This window comes from Vulpes vulpes, chromosome 13 (genome assembly GCF_048418805.1).
Source record: "Vulpes vulpes isolate BD-2025 chromosome 13, VulVul3, whole genome shotgun sequence".
Classification (NCBI taxonomy): domain Eukaryota; kingdom Metazoa; phylum Chordata; class Mammalia; order Carnivora; family Canidae; genus Vulpes; species Vulpes vulpes.
Genome location: NC_132792.1, coordinates 39,807,367 through 39,832,002, shown reverse-complemented (window position 1 = coordinate 39,832,002; position 24,636 = coordinate 39,807,367). Strand labels below are relative to the sequence as shown.

Genomic DNA, 24,636 nt, shown 5'->3' with positions numbered 1-24,636 from the left:
CACACACCACATCTTTATCCACTCATCAGCTGATGGATGTGTGGGCTTTCTCCATAATTAGGCTGTTGTTGATAATGTGGCTATAAACTACGGGGTGCATGTGCCCCTTTAAATTAGTATTTTTGTATCCTTTCGATAAATACCTAGATGTCTGTAATGCTCATCGAGTTTAAGAACCGTTAGGTTAGGGTGGCTCAGCAGTTTAGCATCGCCTTGGGCGCCGGGTGTGATCCTGGGTCCTGGGATCAAGTTCCACATCGGGGTCCCTGCATGAAGCCTGCTTCTCCCACTGCCTGTGTCTCTGCCTCTCTCTGTGTCTCATGAATAAATAAAATCTTAAAAAAAAATTCTTTAGGCTAGCGCTTTGCTACTCAAAATGTGGCCCGTGAGCTCACAGCATGGATATAACTTGGGACTTTATTAGAAATGCAGAATCTGGGGCACCTGGGTGGCTCAGCAGTGGAGCATCTCCCTTTGGCTCAGGTCGGGATCCCGGGGTCCTGGGATGGAGCCCCGCAGGAAGCCTGCTTCTCCCTCCACCTGTGTCTCTGCCTCTCTCTGTGTGTTTCTCATGAGTAAATAAATGAAATCTTAAAAAAGAAAAAAGAAAGAAAGAAATGCAGAACTTCTGGCCCCAGCCTAGACCTACTGGATCAGAGTCTGCATTTTTTTCTTTTCTTTTTTTTTTTAAGAGACTGTGCATGCGTGCATGTGTGAGCAGAGGTGGGGGTGGTGGGAGAGCAGAGAGGGGGAGAGAGAATCTTAAGCAGGCTCCATGGAGCTTGATGCAGGGCTCTATCTCATGACCCTGAGACCGTGACCCGAGCTGAAATCGGGAGTCAGACTTGCAACTGACGGAGCCTCGGGGCACCCCACAGAATCTGCACTCTTACTCAGGTTTCCCACATGATTCGTTTGCACTTCATGGTTTGATAGCGCTGGGCTTGGAGGCTTGAAGAGAGGAGCGAAGGGGAAGCTCACAGAGGTGGCCAGCAGCACACAGAAGGCGCCAGAGAATGGCACTTCAGCTTGTTGCCCCCAGGCGTCTCGTGGCCCTGCTCCCCACAATTGTATGATACCCTCTAGGGGCTCTGGGGCAGCTGGGGCACAGAAACTAGGTCCTAGACTGAGGCGGACATGAAGTTGGAGATTAGCGGAGCAGGCGTGCTGGAAAGATAAGGGGTTCGGTTGAGCTTGCAGGCCCGAGGATGGCCTAGTGGTGCAGAAGGGGGTCTAAGCTGAATGCACAGAGGGTGGCCGAGAAGAAAGAGGGTGGCAGCCTGAATATTCTAGAAACTTGAAGCAGGTAAAGTGGAAGAAAGAGCTATGTGGCAGTGTCGTGGTGTGGGCGTGGCTGAGGAGGGACCTGTCCCCATGCTCCCTGGGCCACTAGAAGGTAGATTCTTTTTTTAAAAAAATAACTATAGAATTCAGAGCAGCTGGCATTTTTCAAATCCAGCAATGGAAAGAGAGTCTCGATTGCTTCAAGTTCGTGACCTCTAGACTGTCTCTGATTGGTCAGTCCCATCCAAGAGAATGTCTTTTTAGACCTTAAAAGCAACTGATTAAGACTGCGATTACGTCTACAAAATCCCTACCTCTGCCGTAGGATGTAACCTCGCCTGGGAGCGACATCCTATCACCTTTGTCATATTCTATGGGAAAGGCCCCCCCGACAGGGAAGGGGTGGGTTGCACAGGGGTCCCCTTGGAGGGTGTGCCCCACGTACTGTGAGAAAGCTGGCTCTCGTCTTCTATCATACATTCGCCATGCAGTCCTGCTATACATGAATTAATGGCACATAAATTAACTGCAGAATTGCTGCTCAATGTGTGAGAAACAGACCCCCTTAGAGGAGCGCGCTGGTGCAGGTGTGTTCTCGCTCGGTGGCCCCAGTGCACACACGGACTCCCAGCTACTTAGCTCTTCCTTCCCCTTTGCTTTCACGGTGGTTATGGACTCATTTCTAATAGGTTCAATTGCTCTTGCTTCCCATTTGGGGTCCCTCCTCAACCCCCCCAGAGCCTAGTTGATTTTCATTATTGGGGGCGTTGGCGGCATCTCTGTGGTTCTAGGAGTCAGAGCTGTGCAAACAGGGATGCCAGAGAAATGAGGCGGCCCCTGATCCTCACGACCCTGTCCGATTCCTCCCCTTGGTCCAATTCTTTCTGACCCATCCTCGGTAGCTGGCCAGTGTCTGTAGTTTTGGATTTATTCCTCCAGTATTTTGCACAAATGTGTGTTTCCCTATACTCTTTCTTATGTGAAGGGTAGCTTACTGTAGTCTTTGCACTTTGCTTTTTTTTTTTTTTTCACTTAAGAGTCTCAGAAATAATTCCAGATCAGTTCACAGAGCTCATCTTTTTTTTTTTTATTAATGTGCATAGACTTCCATTTGTGGATATGCCATATTTTCAATCATTCTCCTCTGTATAAGCATTTAGGTGTTTTTTTTTTTTTTTCAATATGTTGCATTTACAGACCACGTGGCAACGAATAACCTTCTGGTCACCAGGACACAGTCAAACAAAGGAGCGAGATAACCTGATGCCACGTCAAACTGAAACTTTGACATGCTTGTCCTTATGAAACAGCCTTGCTTTCTACTTACCTACTTTCAAGACCCCATGCAGTCACTGCCCTTGAGATGGGATACAGCTGCTAGATTCCCTCAGCCACCCCTTTCCCTTGTAAGCAGGCCAGGCAAACACTTCTCAGTGGTGACCATTAACCGACTATTCCAGGGTCGGCTTTTTTCACTTCAAGATGTTCTTCCCATTTTTTGGATGACCCCTCTACCTGCCTGTCCCCAATCATTATATCTCAGTGTGGATTCTCAGAGATGACAAGAATCTGTCTTGAAATCGGCTTGTTCTAGAATGCAGATCTTTCCCCAAGGATTCATTAACATGGTGGATATTCTTTGGGTTCTCTAGAATGGCCTAATTAAACTAGAGCTCCCAGATTATGGCATTAATGGAAATCGGGAATGTCCATATGTCTTCTTTGGTGAAATTTCTGTTCATGTCTTTTGCCCATTTCATGATTGGATTGGAAGAAGACATAGACATGGCCAACAAGCACATGAGAAAATGCTCTGCATCACTTGCCATCAGGGAAGTACAAATCAAAACCACAATGATACCACCTCACACCAGTGAGAATGGGGAAAATTAACAAGACGGGAAACAACAAATGTTGGAAGGGATGTGGAGAAAGGGGAACCCGCTTGCACTGTTGGTGGGAATGTGCAGCCACTCTGGAAAACTGTGTGGAGGTTCCTCAAAGAGTTAAAAATAGACCTGCCCTACAACCCAGCAATTGCACTGCTGGGGATTTACCCCAAAGATACAGATGCAGGGAAACGGCAGGACACCTGCACCCCAATGATTATAGCAGCAATGTCCACAATAGCCACACTGTGGAAGGAGCCTCGGTGTCCATCGAAAGATGAATGGAAAATGTGGTCTCTGTATACAATGGGATATTCCTCAGCCATTAGAAATGACAAATACCCACCATTTGCTTCAACATGGATAGAACTGGAGGGTATGATGCTGAGTGAAGTCAGTCAATCAGAGAAGGACAATCATCACATGGTTTCACTCATATGGGGAATATAAAAAATAGTGAAAGATTATAGGGGAAAGGAGAGAAAATGAATGGGAAAAATCAGAGAGGGTGATGGAACATAAGAGACTCCTCACTCTGGGAAATGAACTAGGGGTGGTGGAAGGGGAGGTGGGTGAGGGTTGGGGTGACTGGGTGACGGGCACTGAGGGGGGCACTTGACGGGATGAGCACTGGGTGTTATGCTATATGTTGGCAAATTGAACTCCAATAAAAAATTTATATATTATATATATATAAATGAATGTCCATATGGCCCTAAGATGTTTATGTTAGATTGTGTCTATATTCTTCTGGGAAAGAGCCATTGAAAACAGCGTAGCTTTAAAAAGGCTAAGAACCAGCGGTGCCTGGCTGGCTCAGGCGGTAAAGTGTCTGACTTCAGTTTAGAACATGATCTCAGGGTCCTGGGATTGAGCCCTGTGTCAGTGGGGAGTCTGCTTGTCCTTCTCCCTCTGCTCCTCCCCCCTGCTTGTGCTTTGTCTCTCTCAGATAAATAATATCTTAAAAAAAAAAAAAGGCTAAGAGGGAACCCTGGGTGGCGCAGTGGTTTAGTGCCTGCCTTTGGCCCAGGGCGCGATCCTGGAGACCCGGGATCGAATCCCACGTCGGGCTCCCGGTGCATGGAGCCTGCTTCTCCCTCTGCCTGTGTCTCTGCCCCTCTCTGTCTCTCTCTGTGACTATCATAAATAAAAAAAAAAAAGGCTAAGAATTATGTATTTGTTTAACACACATAGGTTGGAGGAAGAGGTACTGGTTTGGAGTCATCCTCAAATTCATGTTCACATAAATGAGTATTCATTTCAGGGGGGAAATTTTAACATACCAATTTTATACAAATTTTTAAAACAGCATTTAAAGTGCATACTGAACCCATCTTTTGGGTAAAGTAAAACTAAATAGCAAGTAACTCTATTAAGTTGTTGTTAGTTTTAAGACTGATGACCATAAAGGTAAAATAAAAAAATCTGACGAATGTGAAGTTAAAGAACATTTTGTTTATTGACAGATTAAAAACCACAACTCCAAGTAGTGCAAAATGCACCAAGGAACCCAAATACAAAGAACTGGTGTTAATACACAAAGTTTAAGCAATGCTACACTTATTTTTGGCAAAGTGCTGTATTGTTTAGTCTGTGTATAAAACTGACCATCTATGAACCAATCAGTATAAAAAATCCTATAAAAACAGAAAAAAATTTATAGACAGTGGCTCAAGAAAACAAGCTGCCATTTATGCATAGATGATGTACAGTATATAATCTAACCAAATGTCCCTTTTGAGTTTTCAAGTTGAAAAAATTTGTGTCCAGAAATACATCAAGAAGGCACATAGTATAATAATCTACAATACTCTTCAGTCTAACTGATGCCCTGCCCTTGAAAAGCAAATGTGTTCACAAGGATACTTGAGAAAAAAACCCAAGCTACTTTTTAAGAAAATAACGCACACAATTATTGATTAAAGTTCCAAACCTCTGGAGGAAAACAACCAAAAAGCAAGCAAAACCACTCATACATATCAAGCTTGGATACACACACATCTAACTCCCCAGGTACTGATTTGGTTTTCAGAAGTCCACCTAGAAAACAAATGCTAAAACCTCAGCACATACAGAGCAAAATGGGGCATTTAACAATTATACAATTAAAAAATATATATAAGAAAAATTCTAAATGATACATATAAAACATCCACTGAAGCTGCCTTCCTTGAATAGTAACTTCTCCTCCCACATAAAGGATACTGCTGCAAATAGAAAAAGATCTCCTTATCTGTAGGCTTCCTAGTACCTCCTCCTCTGCCCTAAACCACTGTAACCGGTGTCATATTTCAAGTGAAATTAGTACATGGCAAGGCTGACACCACTGTATTAGGTAGGTTCTCTTAATAAAGCATTTCATATAAAATTTTAAGCATTAAAATAAGTAGATAAGGATGCCATTTATAATGCATCAACGTGACTGATGGCAGCGAAGCCATCCAAGAGAGTAGCCCAACTTTTAAAAGAATTTAACCAGTATGAATGGGCCTTATAAAAGATAAATTTAAGATAACATTACAAACATATGCTAGTATCTCCAGTACAAGGAGCAGTCTCTTTACTGATTCTAAAAACAAAAATACCTGGAAAATCTTAAACTTTCTCCACTAATCTATTTAAACTTAAATGCCTATCTTCCAGTTGGAATCCTTCATTTTTTTTTTTTTTTGCTTTGTTTTGTTTCTACTTCAAAGAAAATGAGGATAAAGATAGATACTCTTTTTTTCCTATGAGTGTAGAAAGACAGTATCTTTCCTTGAGGGGAAAGAGAAATAGCAGAGACACTTAGCTTCAATGAAGATGTAAAGATGACAAAACCAGTGCACTACAAAGATTTGAAAAGTAAGATCAATGGGCGATGCTGAATGGCGCTCGCAAGTTTTAAGCAAACTGTCTTCTCACTGGAATCAAAGTACTGATACAACAGAGAAGGTACGTAAACAGGAGCAGTCTGCGTGGGAACTGGAAAAATATACAGGAAATTAATGTAGAAAAAGCCTGCTGGAGTAGAAAGTCAAAAAACCCAATCGCTGTGCACCTTCTGCAAAAAATTCCCCACCCACCCAGCCATATAAATGCATTGCCACAGAGGATAAATAAAGGATGGTTTATCTTCAACTTACAGTGCAATACATAGTTGAGAAAGAAAAAGTAATAAACATAGAAAATACATTATAAAATGTTTTATTAACAAAAACACAAACTTCGAGGAACATGGTGCGTTTTAAAAGCTAAGAAACTCGTTCGTGAAGCACTGCTTGTGTGCACCACATATTCCAGACTTTTTCCAAGTAACATTCTATGTTATCAGTTTAGAAACAGAGCACTAAGTTCAGAGGGGTCTTATTTTTCACTGCTTGAAGTTTTAAGAAATATGCACTAAAGCACATTGTAAACCAGTAATATTTACAACAGCAGAAATGATAATTAACTTATAATAAGTTGCATTTTGGCTATGTTTCAAAGAATACTTAACAAGTCAACATCATTCTGTTCTTATTGGTCTTGTGTCTTGCACACAGTAGAAGCCCAACAATCTAGTGATCAAGAACTTCAAATGAATTATGTAACCGCTTCTTTCAGTTCCAACACATGCCAATTTCAGGCAGAAACCTTGGGTGTTGATACAGAAGCCAGTCTGGTATGACTGATGGCATGCTAACCCTTCAAACAAAACATCCCCAAGACAAAGTATTTGCTTTCCAGGTATAAACCATAAAAAAACCAAAACCAAACCAAACCAAACCAAACCAAACCAAACCAAACCAAACCAAAACAAAAAAACCACCAAAAAAAAAAAAAAAAAAAGAAAAGAAAAAAAAAAGAAAAAAGAAAACCAACTAGGTCTAGATAAAGCAAACAAAAAAAAAAGTCAATAATCGAGAGAGATGTAAATGTATTTCAGGTATCAGGAAATTTGAAAAAATAATAGTAAAAAAAAAAAAAAGACTGTTGCTGTTTTATATACAAATCTGTTCATGGTGCCAAACAAATTCTCATGGCTGAACTTCTGTAGCTTGTGAGGTACTAACGACTTGCATGTAATCTATGAAAAATGAGACCCCGTGTATTCTGAGGCTTACATCCAGAAAACATTGAGCTGGTCTGTTTTCAAGGGACCAACACACGGCCCTACGACAGACAAGGCGTAAAACACACACACCTTCATGAAGACTCCACCCTACCTCTCAACTCGCGTAAACACAAATAGTAACGAAATAACTTCTAGCTCAGTTTGACAAAACTTTACAACTTGGCCCCTAATCAGAAAACAAATAAATAAAGGGGTAGTGGAAATGGACAGGGAACAAGGAAAGGGGGATCTAGGCTCTTGTTCTGAGGAGACATTCCTGGCACTGCATCACTGCCAGTGGAAGAGCGGCCCAACTACCACCACCTAAGGATGCTGTTTGACCTCTTCTGACTCCAAACAACCCAGGCAGAAAAGAGCACAGCGCTTCACTTAAAAAAAAAAAAAAAAAGAAAGAAAGAAAAGAAAAAAGAAAAAAAAAGTCTCCCATAATTCCCTGCACTGAGCTGTTATAGGGTCATTGAAAAATATAATACTTCACATAACTTATATGCTGCTTTTTTCCCTTGAAAACCTTGTGTGGCCATGAATTTAATTCAGGTTGCAGAGGACGTGGAAAAAGAAGCTATTTGATGACAGAGGTGATACTACTGTTCTGTCGGCAGAATGTGCTTTAGACTGTGGATGGGTAACTTCGAGAAGAAACCAGGGAGTGCGGGTGGCTCAGGGGGACCCATCACAACTGCTAAGAATAAAGTGACTGGCTGGAGGTAAGAAAGAGACTTTTCTCCGGGTTAACTGGCCTCCGTGGGACTCGAGCCCTGAACCCTGGCCTCCTTAGCACGGGCGCTCTGGGGGCGGCTGCGGCGGGAAGACTGGCCCAGGCCCGTGGCGGCCCACACAGGGTTGGGCCCGGACAGCCCACCTCAGATCCCCACGCAGCCCTCACGGCGGCAAAGCTCCCTCCCCCGCTGGAGGAAACAGAGGCCAAAGTGGTTAAAGATTTTGCCTGAAGCCCCAGTTTCCAAAAAAAAACCCCCCAAAAGACAAAAAAAAACAAAACCAAAAATGGAAACTGAGGGAAGCCAACTGGTTACTCCTCATTCAGATGCTAGGAAGGTGTCCCCAGGAACCCCTGCTCAGCCTGGCGGCCACTCGGCAGCTCAGGCGGCGGCGTGGTCACCGTATCAGAAACACAAGGCCTACATCTCCCCCCTGGGACAGTCAGAACTAGGGGGTCACTAAAGTGCCTGGACAAGTACTTCTGCTGAATCGACAGCTGACGTGAGGTGGCAAGTGAGCCGAGCTGACAGGAAAGACTCCAAACACGTTAAATAGTGGACTCACGGCTTAGTCGTAGACACACATTTTCCCAAATAGAGCTTCACAGGTCTAATTGAATCCCTCTGCGGGTGAGACGAGTGCTCTTGACCCACGACACTCTGTAATGTCTCTGTACCATGTCACACAGTCACGTTGGAATTACCGAATGCACTGTTCACTAACACTTAATGTACCTGAATTCCAAAATGAACTGCATGGCTAATCCGGAAAAAAACAAAAAAACAAAAACAACCAAATAAACAAACAAAAAAAACCTCAAACACACAGAAATATATCAAGTTTTCTTTCAAGAGAAAGTTCAGCCATAATTCCATTGTATCTATGGCAACTATCACCTGTTAATGCTCATGTTAGTGTGTAAAAACGTATTCGTTATATACAGAAAAGATTATCAAGTACTGGTCAATAAAGTGTATGGCTGACCCTGAGAATAAATTTTTGCTCGCTCAAAATATTGATTAAGTAATACAAAATAAAATGAAATTGAAAGATGCCTATTCTCATACTTGGGAAGAAATGTCTTTAGAATGCTAACTCACGTACACCTTAATAGATTTAAAGACAATCCCCAAACACCAAACACTGTAATCGTATTGATATGTTTCCAAAAATATTCTGAAAAAGTTTACAAAAAAAAGTGAATGTTAAAAGCAAGGCATTACGTGATACACAGCGTGTAAATCTGGTTTTCAAGATAGTGTCTAAACACGTCGATAAAACTATGTGATTGGTCGTCAGTTGGCTGCAAAGAGACAGCATCTTCATTGTCCTTCCACACACGTCCACACACATATGCACAAACCATGAGAATCCCAACCAAGCTTGAAATTCTTAGTAATTGTACTGACGTGGGCAGGGCTGATGGACAGCCCAGCCACTGTGCTTGACTTGCCTAGAGTGGCAATCCCTGGTAAGATTTTGGCGACGAAGGCTATTTCTGTTCAAAGACTGTCTTTCACTATGTTCTTTTATCCACTGGGAGGGGCGAAAGCTCTTGGGTTGTTCCAGAAAAGCCGTGTGAGCAAGAGCTGCCACGTAGCAATGGATGTGCTGCCCCATTTCATCTTGAGGTTCTACTCTGAAACAGAAAAACGCGGGGATGCATTAAGTAACAGAGTATGTTAGGAATGAACTTGAAAACGTTACTTAGTGATTCAACCTGCCACAATCAATTGATTCCTGCTTCTCTAAGAGCTTAGTGTCTCCTGGCTGACACACAAGCTTCTGGTTTGTGATCACCCTGACAGATAGTGATAGAAAGGAGAAGCCAGATCCTCAGAGGCATGTGCCATACACTCTGCAGATATGGTTAATTCAGGAGACTGTCTTTTTTTAAAAGAAGTGCCTCATGTTTTGAGTGGACTTCAATCATGCGGCGAATGCATTCAGGTAAGCTTTTCTGTGAGGGGAACTATCGCCTGCTGAGGGTCCGTGTGGGCCGACTGTTTTTGCAAATATAACGGATCTGGTTCTCACCATTATCCTTAAAAGGAAAATATCTGAATTGCCCGATTTCACTGCTCAGAAAGCTGAGGCTCAGTGACGCTGAGGCCACGATCATTACGTCTCGCGACCGAGATCCTAGCACAGGCCTCTCTCCATAGACCGTGCTTACGAGGCGGTGATTGTGCATGCGCGAGGCTCACTGCACCTTCTGTCTGGGGGTGAATGCTCCAGGAAACGAGCTTTAAATCTCGAATTTATAGAAATACGCCCAGGAAAATCTGTTCATTTGACAAGTTTTTTTCTAGCTAAAACGCTACTTGCTTATGATAAAAGACAACTGTATGCCTTTGATTTCTGTCCCAACAGGGCATGCTGTGGCGTGGCGTTTGCGCAGTTGTGTCACCAAGGCCAGTGGGGCACCCCCTTAAGCTACGGCTCCACCGCATGAGGGTCCGTGTGTCCTGCGTCACCGGCAGCCTGTGTGTGCCCTCTTGGCACGGGACGCGGAGGGTCTGAGGAGCGGCCAGGGGTACTTGCACAGCGAGGGCAGTTGCCACCCCGCCCGTGAGCACTAGAGGAAACACTGTGCCTTTCTAAGATTTTTTTGTTTTGTTTTTAATGGTAGGATTAAGGGGGGGGGGGTCACATTAAGAAACTAAGAGAGAGAAGTTAATACAGAGACAGCAGCTTCTGAAAGGTGGGCATTTTGAGTTTTCCTGCTCAGAGTGATTCACACGCATTACACAGTCTCAAAGGGAATATACTTACTCTGGGCCCGTGAGTCTTATAAGCAGCTTTTCCTGGCCCTACAAATGTTAAATGGTGAACTATTAAATCACTATTACGATTTAAAATGCTATTTAATTTAACTGTTAGGACATGGTTCATTTTATGTATTAAAACTGGTTTACTATGGGTCATTAAAGGCACATGTATTACTTAAGACTATGATAGCACATAAACCTCATAATCGATACTTACAAAGGCCAACATACAATAAAGTGCACACTCTGAAGCCCATCTGTAATTCTGAAGCACCTTACTTCTCCGTGCCCAATGATGGTATTCCGAAGGACAGACAGGATGGAAGCAGTCTCACTTTTTAGAGACATCGCTTATTTCCTGCTCAGAAAGTTTACTTACTCCAAAGCCATCCGAATTTTGGTTAACACCTGAACTATTTCAGTTTAGCGGGGTTTTTTTTTTAAAAGATTTGAAATCCAGAAATAAAGATGTGAAAAAAATTTTATTAGAAAAAACTCTGATAATTTGCAGTACTTCCCAATGTTCAGAAGGAATTCATCTAAATTTAAGTATGTGCTTTGGATCCTACATATATGGAAAAGTACATTATTTGTCTAACATTCCTATATGTCACATCAAAACATAACAAGATATAAAAAACAAGATATTTAAAAAATGATGATTCTGACTGCATCAAAGCTGCAAACACATAACCAGATGCAGAGTGTGGTCTTGGACTAGACGCTGGTTTGGACTAATGAAGTGAAATATTCTGGACTCCGGTGCAGAGAGCAGAGTATGGTTTGGGTATAGATGAAGTGAAGTTTTACTCAGAAAAAAAAAAAGGTGCAGCTCATTGCCTGAAGAAGCAGGTTGCAAAACAACATACACAGTTTGATCCCATTTAGGTTAAAAAGGAGAGACAAAAAAATGACCTGGAAGGATGTGCCCTAGGGTGTTAATAGTGTTCATCTCTGGGTTGTGCAAATATGTCTTTTAAAATTTTTAATTTAAAAAAAAATTTTTTTTAAATTTTTTACATATTTTCATTTTCTAATTTTCTGCAATGCATATGCACTGCTTCTATAATAATATTTAAAAAGCTGCTGTATATATACACACCCACACTTTAAACACTGAGAAGTAAATATACAAATATCAGTAAGTTTAAAGTGACTATTAATTATGCTAAAATTCTTGAGTGGAATTCCACAGAGGTGAGATCAAAGTCAGGTGGGAAGCATGTCTAAAAACTGAAGAAATTAATCTCAATCAACTATATGGCAATTTAATCAATACCACGTCCAAAAAATTTTTAAACTTTTGTGGGAATGCCTGAAGCACTGACCTCTTGATAAAGTGCTAAATCAAGTGCCAGTTAGAGTAACATTTCCTCAACAAAGATCTTAATTATGTATGAAGCTGGGTAATTATATAAGCAAATTGTTTTTTCAACTTGGTAAAGGATAGGTTTATCCTCATAGAGGATCACAAGGTCATCTACGACATTAAGACTTGTGAGTGCAGCAAACTCTGGTAAAGTTAAGCTAATGAGCTGCCTGGGTTTTGCTTATGTTTGGCAAACAGGAGACTTGGACGATACCGGTGATCCAGTCGGTTGAGTTAGAGCCTGAACAATCTAAGAAGAGGCCCTCTGGATCACAGGACTAACTAAAGGTACACTCTGAACTGCTCCAAAGGTACTGCTTGGCCTGTACCACTGACTGACAGGTCTTTAGGGAATTAGGTCGGGGCCAGCATCCCCCCAATACTGGAACAGCGCAGGCACATTCCACTAACATGCATCGTGACTAAGCCAGGCTTTGAGCTGATTAACATGGCTGTGAGCTTTATTTTAGCAGGTGGAAGCAACCTGGAATACACTTGCTGGATGCAGGCCACAGAACGTCTGTAGGTTGGCTTTGGAGTATCAATCTTTACTGGCTGGGCACTTGCCCTGAACCTTTCAAGGCCCTCAGCCTACCTGCCATTCAAACAGAGCCTTTCAGATCAATTAGGACCCCCACATAACGAGAAAATATCCCTTGGGTATGAAATCTTTCCTCTGTGAGGCAAGAAAACAACTCTCTGGGCAACATGTTTCTGTTAAACCGCCATTCTACTTCAAGATTTGTCAAGTTTTCGAGGTTAAGTGCCATTTGATGTGACCCAGCTAAGACTACTTGGAAGAAAATAAGAGTTTTATTTTAAGATATACTACTCTTGGGGCGCCTGGGTGGCTCAGTCGGTTGAGCGTCTGACTCTTGATTTCGGCTCAGGTCATGATCTCGGGGTTGTGAGATCGAGCCCTGCGTTGGGCTCTGCACCAAGCGGGGAGCCTGCTTAAGATTCTCTGTCCTTCTCCCTCTGCCCCTCCCTGCTCGCATGCGCGCTCTAAAAAAAAAAAACAAAACAAAAAACAAAAAAAAAGAAACAAAGATAGATAATACAATTCTTGTTGAATCTGATACCCCAAATAACTCAGTGTGTAAAGTGCCAGAGTTATATCCTGAGACACTTAGCAGAAATGCCAGTCTTGTCTTTTCTGTCACCAGCAGAGTACTATAAACCCAACCGCTTTCCATTACATAACTGGGGTCAGGTTCCAATGAATATTTTTGAAAATCGAAAATGAACATGTTCTTCCATATCATCCACTACTTGGTACACTGTGCACCACTATGCACATGCTTTCCCGAGTTCTCTAACAAGATTGCCATCTTCTAAAAAATTAGCTTTGAGGTGTAGTAGAAATAAATAAAATGCATGCCACACAGACTGCCTGTGGACAGAGTAAAACAGAGTTGACCCCTGAACGACCCGGAGATGGGGCACCAACTCCTGTGCAGTTGAAAATCCACGCTTAACTTATGACTCCCCAAAAACTGAACTGCTGACTGGGAAATTTACCAATGACATCGACAATCAAATAACACACATTTTGCGTGTTACAGGCATTAACTATTGTATTCTTATAATAAAGTAAGCCAGAGAAAAGAAAATATTATCAAGAAAATCATAAGGGACACAAAATACATTTATGGTGCTGCACTACGCTTATCAAAAAATATTCTGTGTATGTAAGTAGACACATGCAGTTCAAACCCATGTTGTTCAAGGGTCACCCGCATTTATAATGTACCTGGGGCTACTTGGGTCATGACGTTCATCAGTCCCGCAGCTGGCCTCACCGACACCGGGGCAGGGGTTGTGCACAGCATAGACGGACATGCTGGGATGTTCGATGAGAAGGTTTTCCATAGGACTGGTTTCCACCTTGAGAGTGGTTAATTCACCTGCAGTAAAACATGGGGGAGGGGTGATAAACCAGCTCTCCTCCATCGGACAGGACTCAAACTGGAGCAAGCAGGAATCACTGGTATCAGCCAAGCACTCCAGAGACGCAGGCAAACAGGAAAAGACTGCAGGGTGCTCAGTACGTGACTCTTCACTGATGCCTTCTGCTTGGTCTTCTGCTGCCGAGAAACCAGGGCAAGTGTCTACATCAGAGTCCACGTTGGTGGGTTGATGTCCCACGAGAAAGACGAATATCCCAGTGATATCACATTTGGGGCACAGAAAAAGAAGAGAGGACACTGTTAGCTGCTGTTCACATTCCTCTTTTCATTTAGGGTCAGACACAAGGCCATTTATATTCACTCATAATGATCACAAAATAATTTCTGAGCACCTAGTGTGTGCGTACGCCTGGTGGAACAGTGCAGCAGGGGGACTACGGTGGCTCTGTGGGAAGGGTTCTGAAGACTGTTTCCATCCTGCCGAGTAAACGTGATGAGCAACATGGGTCACTGTTCGTCCAGCACAGGATTTCATACTAAAGTGCATGTGATCGAACCGGGTATGAAAGTTGCAAAACTGGGACATCTGACGTCAATCAATTTCATTGACTGCTCATCTGGCACAGGACGTTTCCTGCAATTTTTTAGGCAAATTCCTGCTTATTTACTTTTAAGGCTTCAAAGCCTTCAGGGTTACTGGTTTACTTATGCAAAAACTGCGAGGCAAGAGTTTCCACTTCTGCGGTGGTGATTAGCGGCTAAGAGTACCTTACCTATGAAGTCAACAAGAATCCATTCATCATCTTCTTTCTCACTGAATTCTGGTTCTTGGTTGGAAGAAGTGTTGACTTCACCCACAAACATTTTATTCAGTCTCTGGAACATTGTTAAGGCAAGATTGAGACTTTGGCGGGAGGTCTTTACAGCTGAGATTTCAAAACACTGTCTTCAGTCAGCCTGATGGTACGACAGGAGATTAAAGTGCACGAGGTGCTCATTCAACTCAGGCGAGAGCCAGAAGGGTCATCATCCCTAAAATGGGGTAAGGAGGTTATTTCAAACCAGCATATATTCGTACAATATGCACGTGTGGTTTTGAAAGCCTGAACCCACACACACGCACACCCCCCTCAGAAGCAGGCTCAGGCCTCAGCCGACAGCTACAGTCCTTCCCTTCCGACAGGTGTCAATCACAGGGAAGGCGGTACCTCTTATTTATGAACCATTAAGAACGGAGTACTCAAGTGCAACCTGTATACACATGTGAAAGGAGAGGGAAGGAGTCGGTTCTTTTTTTTCTTTTTTTAACATCGGTGCTCTTAAAAGGGATAAATCTAAATTATGTAGTTCAAGCTGAAATAGAGCTTTTCTCTAAAAAGAGGAGCAAATACCAGATATTAATGGTCTTGTCACCTGATACTCAACTGCCCAGAAACCATCAAATGTACGGGATGACCACTACCGAAGTTTCCTTGGCTCATTGGCTCCTCTGTTTTGTTCTCCTACGTGACTGTTAGCATATGTCATTCCATTTAAAAATCCATAAATACGGCATAATTTGGCCTTCAAAACAAATCCTACATCTGGCCCAGAGACGTTTACGCTGCGGAAGGCGGAGCAGGACAGCAGCTAGACCTGGAGACCGTTCACCGGGCGGTAGCAAGCAGGACGGTGCTGTATCCAACACGCCTGGGTTCAAGTGCCAGCTCTGCCGCTTATGTTCTATGGGACTTCGGAAGTCGTCCTACTCCATTTGGCAATAGTTCATCCTCAGGGAGAGCAGGGAAGCAGGGAGGGACAGAGGGAGCAGGAGAGAGAATCTTTAAGCTCCATGCTGAGCATGGAGTCTGATGTGGGGCTCGATCTCATGACCCTGAGATCATGACCGGAGCTGAAATCAAGAGTCAGGTGCTCAACCGGCTGAGCACCCCCCTCCCCGCCCGGCGCCCCTGGTGAGTTCTAAGTGAGGAACTCCAGCCTTGTCTGATCTTATTCTAGAATTCCTGATTTATATAAGCATTTCTCCCCGGCTACCTGATGGGCATATGAAATCTAACACATACCAAAGAGAACTTTTAATTCCAACCCCCCCCCAAACTTACATACAGTGTCCTTCTTCCCCTTTTCGTCAAGAAGCAGCAGCACCCAGTAGTTACTCAGGCCAACAAGCTACCATTACTCCTTCTGCTTCCTACTCAACCTCTCAACCAAACTCGCATCACGTCCTGTTGACTCCAGCTGCACATGTGCTTTAAATCTGCCCACTGCTTGGCCCCACTTTCAACCTAGGTGAAGCCAATCTGCTGTCCCTCTAGACTTTGCCAATCACCATCTCCCTGATCCTACTCTTGTGAAATGGGATAATCCACTTAGCAAGGCACTTGGCACAAAGTTCTCAGTCAATGTCAACTATTATTCTACAAATATTTCCCAAGTCCAATTATGCATCAGGCAGAGCGCTAAGCACAGAGGAAGCAGCAGTGAATAGGGCCCTCCCACCGCAAGTGTTAACAACCCAGTATGATGAAAGTCATGGAAAAAGTACCGGGTGTTCCTCAGATCTACATAGGGAGAGGTCAGGAAGGACTCCTGCAGTAAACCGTGTTGATCTTGAGCGATTGAGAAGATCAAGAATAGAGGAAGGGGGAGAAGGAACATATTAGAAGCCTGTAGATGTGTGAGAATATGGCACCTTCTGTATGACTTGAGATCCTGATGGATGATCGTGACAGTAGGCTGGGGTTGATAAGCAGGAAGTGGATCCTATAGGACCTTCTAAGCCAGAGGTGAAGGGGAGGGAAAGGATTCTCTACCAGAAGCCAACGGGGGGCAGAGGTGGGGAGTAAGGGGATGGTGGGATCACTTAGTGGAAGAGGCATCCTGTAGAAGGTACAGGTTGGGCATTCTGGATGTGCTGAATTTGGGAATCTGCAAGTCATGTACTTGGAGGTTATCTAGTAGGCAGCTGGACACAGGGCTCTGGAGGGCAAGGGCATGGTCTCAGCTGGGCACCCAGGTCTGGGGGTTGCTAACACATAGTGGGTAACACAAACCCTGAGTGGATGAGACCATCCAGGGTTTCTGACAACCAACTCACTATAAACGATATTCTTTCTCATGAGCATCAGTCTCGAATCCATTACTTTAGACTCGACCCTTCACTCTCCAAACAATCATCGACTTTAGCTGCAAATGTAGTTACAATCTGCAGTGGAGGAGAGTCTTGGTTGACTTCTCTATGTGCAAAAGGGGCTCCTACAACTGGCATCCTACTCTGAATGGGTAGTACAACAAATGTGTGTTCAAAGAAATGACAATTGTCGTTTATTTCATGGTCATGACCCATCATCATCAGCCATCACTTATTCAGAGACAGTAAACAGGAAATGCTACTTGCATAACCAGTCTTCCAGAAACCCTTCTGGAGAGCAGTATGGCCAAATCATGAAGGTCGGAGCTCTAGTACAGAATGCAAATTCAGCTTTACATTCCACGTAAGGGAAATTGGAAGAAAAGCGGGCTTTTTTCTTTTGCTTGACCTACTGTAGTGTCCTACGTATATCCTAAAAGAGGGGCTATCCAAGGGTTGATGTAAATAAAAGTTTTGAGTATACGAGCTAGAAGGGGAAAAAGATACTTTAAAAAACTCGCCTCAAAAAAAAAAAAAACTCGCCTCCATTTCTCTTAAATTATGAAGGCATGTATTGGCCCCAAGTACAATCCGGTGTCTGCTGAGTCAGTTGAGAGCATAATCCCAATTCTCCAGAGCATGGGGCAGGCCTCAGGTCCTGCATCAGCCGGAGCTGCTGGGTGTAAAGCAGAGCACCCCACAAGAAGACACCTGCTTGTCCTGAATGAGGGCTTTGTCTCCCAACTGCAGTGCCACATGAGGGTAACTTGCGGGGCCCAGGCCAGTTAGGTGGCAGCTACAAGGCAGGAAACAACGCCGGGGCCGCTGTGGCTGGGCGCCTGCAGTTCCCTAGCAGCTGCGGGTCCCTAGCACCCCTATGGTGCTAGCTCCAGCCCCCCCGTGATGGGAGCTAGCTCACGCCTAGAGTATATACAACTCTGCCTCAGGAAAGTTATCTCTGGAGGAACTCTCCATGGGGCAGCACAAGTAGGTCTTCTTTTGGTTTCCTTTTTTTTTTTTTTTTTCAAGATTTTACTCACTTATTCATGAGAGACACACAGAGAGAGGCAGAGACACAGGCAGAGGGAGAAGCAGGCTCCCTGTGGGGAGCCTGATGGGGGACTCACAGGACTCAATCACAGGACCTTGGGATCCCAGGACCCTGGGGTCACGCCCTGAGCCCAAGGCAGACGCTCCACCGCTGAGCCACCCAGGCATCCCTTCTTTTGGTTTCCTGAAGTCAAAGGCTGCCTGGAGATACCCCTATCTCCTGCAAGGGCAACCAACCTTGGGTGGGCAACTCTGGCCAGCCGGGCAAGGGGGGAGCTCATTCTCATCTGTCCCGAGTCATGGCTGGTATTTATAGGACCCACCTGTGAGGCCCCGTGGGAAGGACACAGCCTAGTCTTGGGGAGGGATGGAAGGGGAGTTGGCCTGGGCAGCAGCAGCAGAGGGCTCTGGCTCTCTGCCTACCACAGGTGGCTGGAGCTGCACAGTCTAACGCTTCTGAGCCTCGGTCTTGCCACTGGAAGGACGGGGCGACTGTGCTGGGTCACCTCCTGTCTCTCCCCACAGGCCTCCAGCACAGTGAGGAAGTGGGGTTGGGCTACCTATGCGAAGTTCCTCTGGCCCTGCTTTCTGTACTTGTCACAAAAGACGAGGAGCTCCTGTGGTGCCGCCAACATGCTACAACTGCTCGGCGAGGTGGCTGCAAGGCCCCGCAGGTGAATGAGCGCTCGAAATAGGACTTCTATGACCCCAAATCGGAATTTTCAATTTTACTTAATTTGAATCCATTTAAAATTCAAATTTGAAAGTCGACTAGTTGAGCCAATTTTTGGAAAGTTTCAGGTATGTTCTGAACAACTGATTAAGTATTTCCAATGACAGTTTTACATATGAATTAAGATGGGATGTGTTTAAAATATACACCGGAGTATATTTCCAAAGACTGAGTGCCCCCTCAAAAAAATGTAAAATATCTCAGTAATTTTGATATTAATTATACGTTTAAATAAGTAGTGATCTTGGATATATCAGGATACATAAAGTATATTAATGAAATTAATTTCACACATTTTTCTCTTTTAATGTGGCTACTAGAAAACCTAAACATGCATATGACTCACACTACGTATTGCTATTGGATGGTACGATTCTAGAAAAATCTCTCTAAAATCTTGATAGCCTAGCCTCTCAGTTACCCAGGGCCTGGCCCTACCCAGTCACTGTCATCTGTCACCTTCGCTCCTGCCCAGGAGTGGAAGCTCTTCGTGGGGCTGCCTCTATGCGCGGCTGTAGACTTAGGGCAGAACTTCAGACTTCACATCTCACTACATGTCACAGACATTTTTTTCTTGATTTTTTAAAAGTAAACTCTACCCCCCACAACGTGGAGCCTGAACGCACCCCCGAGATCAAGAGGCTCACGTTCTACTGACTGAGCCCGCCAGGTCCCCCTGTCAGGGCCTTTTCGGTAATTACAACTCCAGGGCAATGATAAAACTAGAGCGAAAATCCCAGGCAAAGCATGTGTCCTAAGAGGGCAAATTTACAAATACAGTTCTGGAATTTAGCGAAGAGGAAGGGGCAAAGACCCCGGCTGTTGTTGGGGCATCTGCCCTCCACAGTGACTGACCACCCTCGGCCAACCCACCCGCAGTCTCACCCCAGTGGAGAAAAGAAACAAAGTATCTGGGCCCCCGCATTTCTAGAAGGCAGCTTTGTCCCTGTTCTGGCTCAAAATGGCTCAGAATACCTCCCTCCCTCACAAAAAGAGTCTTTTTCATTGTAAAATAAAACCATACTATAAAAATAGTTGAGAAAGTAAATGGGGAGAATAATTATTTCACTGCCTTGCTGCAATCACTGTTAGCATTTTATGCATTTTCTTCTAGATTTTTCTTCTCCGTGTAAGGTTTCTTTTTATCACAAAATCTAGTGAATGCATCATACCATATCCTACTTTGTTACTTAACATTTTATCATTAATGTTTTTCATATTATTACATGAGCTAGAAATGCTCAGTGGGCAGAGGGAGGTGGTTAAGCTTAATACTTGGTGGGGGGGAGGATATTCTAGTTCGTGAATTTGGAAAAGGCATGGCTAGTCTAGAAGAACTTGTTAGTATAATTTATGTCATTTTTGAGACAAACAACCAACAGGCAGTGTGGCTCTGGAGTTTACCCTGCTATACTGGAAATCTTGGCTTTGCCACTTGCAGCTTAGGGGAACTTAAGATATTTAGTAATCTTCTGGTGCCTCAGTTTTTTCATCTCTAAAATGGGGAGCAGAGTGCCAAGGTGAGGATTGTGTATCCCTCAGAATAGTGCCTGACACATTACAGGCAGCCAGTAAATTTTAACTCAGAGTATTAAATATAACTTGGAATACTTAAGTCCATTCCAAGCCCGCTGTGTGACTGTAGGCCATTTAGCATCTTTGGGTCCAAATGTCTGTATCTGAAAAATGTTTAAATAATAACTAGACCTACAATCTGCTGAAAACTTGTATTTGACGGTGAGTTGAGGTACTTACTTGTCATGTTTTACTAATAGGAAACTGAGGCTCAGAAATTAAGTAACTTGCTCGAAAGTGACAGAGCTGGTCAGGTGCATAGCCAGCATCCCAGCATAAATCTGTGTGGTTCCAAGTGTCTTGCTTTCCCTGCACACGATTGCTCAGGCTCCTTTTCAGCCTCAGCTCTGGGTCTATGAACTTCAAAGAACAGCGCTTTTCAGTTGGTCTTGGCTGCCAGTAGGCGGCTCCAAAAACAACATTTTTAAATCAAAAAAAAAAAAAAAAAAAAGCCAAGCCTACAACTTTGATGATCTAACTTCGAACTGTGTGTACAGTTGTGGCTTCTTGATAGTTTCGAAATATCAGGTGGCTGAACTAACACATCTTCACTGAAAAGCAGCCTCAAAATGTTTTTTCTCTTTATAGTCTACCCTATTTTAGAAAAATAAATATGCTGGTTCCGGTAATTTCAAACTGATTGTAAACTGCAGAAAAACCAAGCTAAGAAAGTAGTCTTTGCTTGTTCCGCTTCTACTCAGACTGTTCAACTGGTCTCACGGGGTTTTTCTCCCAGAGACCCAGCACTGTCTGCCCTGAAGGACGAATGACAATGGACAAAAGACAGCCGTGAGTGGTAATTCCTAGCCTCTTAACCTTACATTTTTAAAGCAGGACCATTCCCAAGAGAAATATGAGGGAACAATTGAGTGAGCAAGCTTCCACAGAGAAGAACAAAAGAGAGGATGAAAAAGCAGAAGAGATCTTGGTCACATAAACTACGGAGGTCCCGGTTCCGGCTTAGGGCCGTTAAAAATCATGCTGCCAGTTAAGAATGATAGTGGCTGTGACTTAAAATCAAATGCTTCCCAGGGATTCTCACATTTGCAATGAACAAGGCATTTCAATGACCAAGCAAATGATTTCAGAATCTTGGGGGTACCTCATTATTCCTGCTCAAGGGCCCCAGGGGTCGATTTCTCCTCCCCTTTTCCAAAAGCACTCTGCATTTAGAAAAGGCCCTTTTAGCAACCAATGCCCCATACCTGGGAGTTACAGATGGAGCGAGGCTCTTCCTTCGCCTACCCTAAACTGGAATTAACACAGGAGAGGATGGGGAGAGGCAGTTGGGAAGGTCACTAGGAAACGAGGCATGCCCATGTAAAAGCCATCTACACCCCTTTCCTCTCAATGGGCTGTGTGGCCTCGAGCGAAGGACTTACAGCCCCTGGGCCTCGGGTCCCTGACGGTGGGCTAGGACTTACAGCCCCTGGGCCTTGGGTCCCTGACCGCGGGCTAGGACTTACAGCCCCTGGGCCTCGGGTCCCTGACGGTGGGCTAGGACTTACAGCCCCTGGGCCTCGGGTCCCTGACCGCAGGCTAGGACTTACAGCACCCCCTTGGGTACCTGACGGTGGGCTAGGACTTACAGCCCCTGGGCCTTGGGTCCCTGACCGCGGGCTAGGACTTACAGCCCCTGGGCCTCGGGTCCCTGACCAGGGGCTAGGACTTACAGCCCCTGGGCCTCGGGTCCCTGACCCTGGCTAGGACTTACAGCCCCTGGGCCTCGGGTCCCTGACCGGGGGCTAGGACTTACAGCCCCTGGGCCTCGGGTCCCTGACCAGGGGCTAGGACTTACAGCCCCTGGGCCTCGGGTCCCTGACCCTGGCTAGGACTTACAGCTCCTGGGCCTCGGGTCCCTGACCGGGGGCTAGGACTTACAGCCCCTGGGCCTCGGGTCCCTGACCCTGGCTAGGACTTACAGCCCCTGGGCCTCGGGTCCCTGACCGGGGGCTAGGACTTACAGCCCCTGGGCCTCGGGTCCCTGACCCTGGCTAGGACTTACAGCCCCTGGGCCTCGGGTCCCTGACCGGGGGCTAGGACTTACAGCCCCTGGGCCTCGGGTCCCTGACCCTGGCTAGGACTTACAGCCCCTGGGCCTCGGGTCCCTGACCGGGGGCTAGGACTTACAGCCCCTGGGCCTCGGGTCCCTGACCGGGGGCTAGGACTTACAGCCCCTGGGCCTCGGGTCCCTGACCGGGGGCTAGGACTTACAGCCCCTGGGCCTCGGGTCCCTGACCGGGGGCTAGGACTTACAGCCCCTGGGCCTCGGGTCCCTGACCAGGGGCTAGGACTTACAGCCCCTGGGCCTCGGGTCCCTGACCCTGGCTAGGACTTACAGCTCCTGGGCCTCGGGTCCCTGACCGGGGGCTAGGACTTACAGCCCCCCGGCCTCGGGTCCCTGACCGCGGGCTAGGGCTGGCTGCCCCCCGGGGCCTCGGGTCTCTAACCGCAGGACAGTACCAGCTGCTGTCGGAGCTCTCGCCGTGGTTGGCGTCAGGGGTCACAGGGCCGGGGGTGCGACCCGCGGGCGAGGCCGGTCCCCGCACAGGTGCGGCAGCCCGGGGGCCGGGGGTTCGGGGCCTGCGCGCGGGCGGACACCCCGCGCCCTGCGGTCCCGCGGAGGGGGGCGGGCGCGTCGGCCCCGGAGGCCGCGGGGTGCGGGGCGCGGGGCGCGGGGCCGAGGCCGGAGCCAGGCCAACGGCCGAGGGCAGGGGGCGGGGGCGGGGGGGGAGGCGCAGGTCCCGCCGCGGGCAGGAAAGCGGCGGGGCTCGGGGAGGACGCAGCCGCGCGCCCCCCGCCCCCCGCACTTACGTGGGCCCGGCCGGCGGGGCGGGGCGGGGTCGGGGTCCGGGCCGGGGCCGGGGCCGGGGTCGGGGTCCGGGGCCGGGCCGGGCGGCTGTGCGGTGCTGCACCCCGGGCCGCCGGCCGCCCGCTCGCTCCTTTTGTTGTTGTGCTGCGCTCGGAACAGCTGATCGCCGCGCGCCCCGCCCCGCCCCTCCCCGCCGGGCGCGCCAGCCGGGCCCCACCAATCGGCGGCGCGGGGGCCCCGGGGCCGTCCTGCCACAGGTTGTCACCAACGCACGTGACCTGGCGCCCGGCCCGGCGACGCGCTCGAGTTAGAAACAAGCCCGGGCAACAAAAGCCGGGCGCCGAGGGGCGAGCGGAAGGGGGGGAGGGGAGGGAGCCGGGGGAGGGGAGGGGGGAGAGGAGGGGGCGCCCCGGCGGGAGCACCCAGGGGGACCCGCAGAAGCGCGAGCGACGGCCCCGACCCCCGCGACCCCCGCGACCCCCGCGACCCCGTGCCCCAGGCAGGGCGGCTGGGGGTGGGGTGGGCCCAGAGGGACGGAAGCCGTTTCTTCTCTGGAGGAGCGTCCAGGCCGTTCGAGGGATGGAGGCCCGAGACCCCAGGGGGCCGTGCGCTCCCGTGTAGGGGTGAAGCCTTCCCCGTGGCCCCGCAGACGCAGGTCCCGTCCTTGGCGTCCTGGGAAACCAAGTCTGGCTCCAGGTGGCGGGGGGGGGGGGGGGGGGGGGGGGGGGGGGGCGGCCCGCGGAACCTCCCCTGCGAGCCAGGCCTCCCCCTGGGCCCCTGTGCTAACCCCTGTGCTAACCGACCCGGGAGCTGCCCCGACGGACCCACAGGCTCGGGACTCCGGTGGCCTCGGGGCAGGCGGGCGGAGGAGCCGGGAGACCAGGCCTGAAGGCGCAGGGGTCCCGGGCCGGGGTGTGCGTGTGTGTGTCTGTGTCTGTCTGTGTGTTCCCACCAGTGTCTGTGTGTTCCCACTGTGTGTGTGTGTTCCCACTGTGTGTGTGTGTTCCCACTGTGTGTGTGTCTGTGTGTGTCTGTGTGTTCCCGCTGTGTGTGTGTGTTCCCACTGTGTGTGTGTCTGTGTGTGTCTGTGTGTTCCCGCTGTGTGTGTGTGTTCCCACTGTGTGTGTTTGTGTGTGTCTGTGTGTTCCCGCTGTGTGTGTGTTCCCACTGTGTGTGTGTGTTCCCACTGTGTGTGTGTCTGTGTGTGTCTATGTGTTCCCACTGTGTGTGTTCCCACTGTGTGTGTGTGTTCCCACTGTGTGTGTGTCTGTGTGTGTCTGTGTGTTCCCACTGTGTG

The 24,636-nt window shown here is 47.0% G+C and overlaps 1 protein-coding gene across 4 annotated transcripts; it reads right to left on the bottom strand.

Moving 5' to 3' along the window:
* Window positions 1-4,608: 4,608 nt before the first annotated feature.
* TP53INP1 (tumor protein p53 inducible nuclear protein 1) lies at window positions 4,609-23,461 on the bottom strand. Of its 4 annotated transcripts, XM_072734296.1 has the most exons (5): window positions 23,342-23,461; window positions 14,813-15,071; window positions 13,883-14,240; window positions 10,765-10,802; window positions 4,609-9,628 (listed from the first exon to the last, which is right to left on the bottom strand). In XM_072734296.1, the coding sequence occupies exons 2-4, from the start codon at window positions 14,922-14,924 to the stop codon at window positions 10,781-10,783; spliced, it is 492 nt and encodes a 163-aa protein (XP_072590397.1). In that variant the 5' UTR covers window positions 14,925-15,071; window positions 23,342-23,461; the 3' UTR covers window positions 4,609-9,628; window positions 10,765-10,780. The 4 variants fall into 4 exon arrangements, with proteins under 4 accessions (XP_072590397.1, XP_072590394.1, XP_072590396.1 ...); XM_072734293.1 differs by lacking the exon at window positions 10,765-10,802; XM_072734295.1 differs by lacking the exons at window positions 10,765-10,802; window positions 23,342-23,461 and adding an exon at window positions 16,142-23,074.
* Window positions 23,462-24,636: the final 1,175 nt, after the last annotated feature.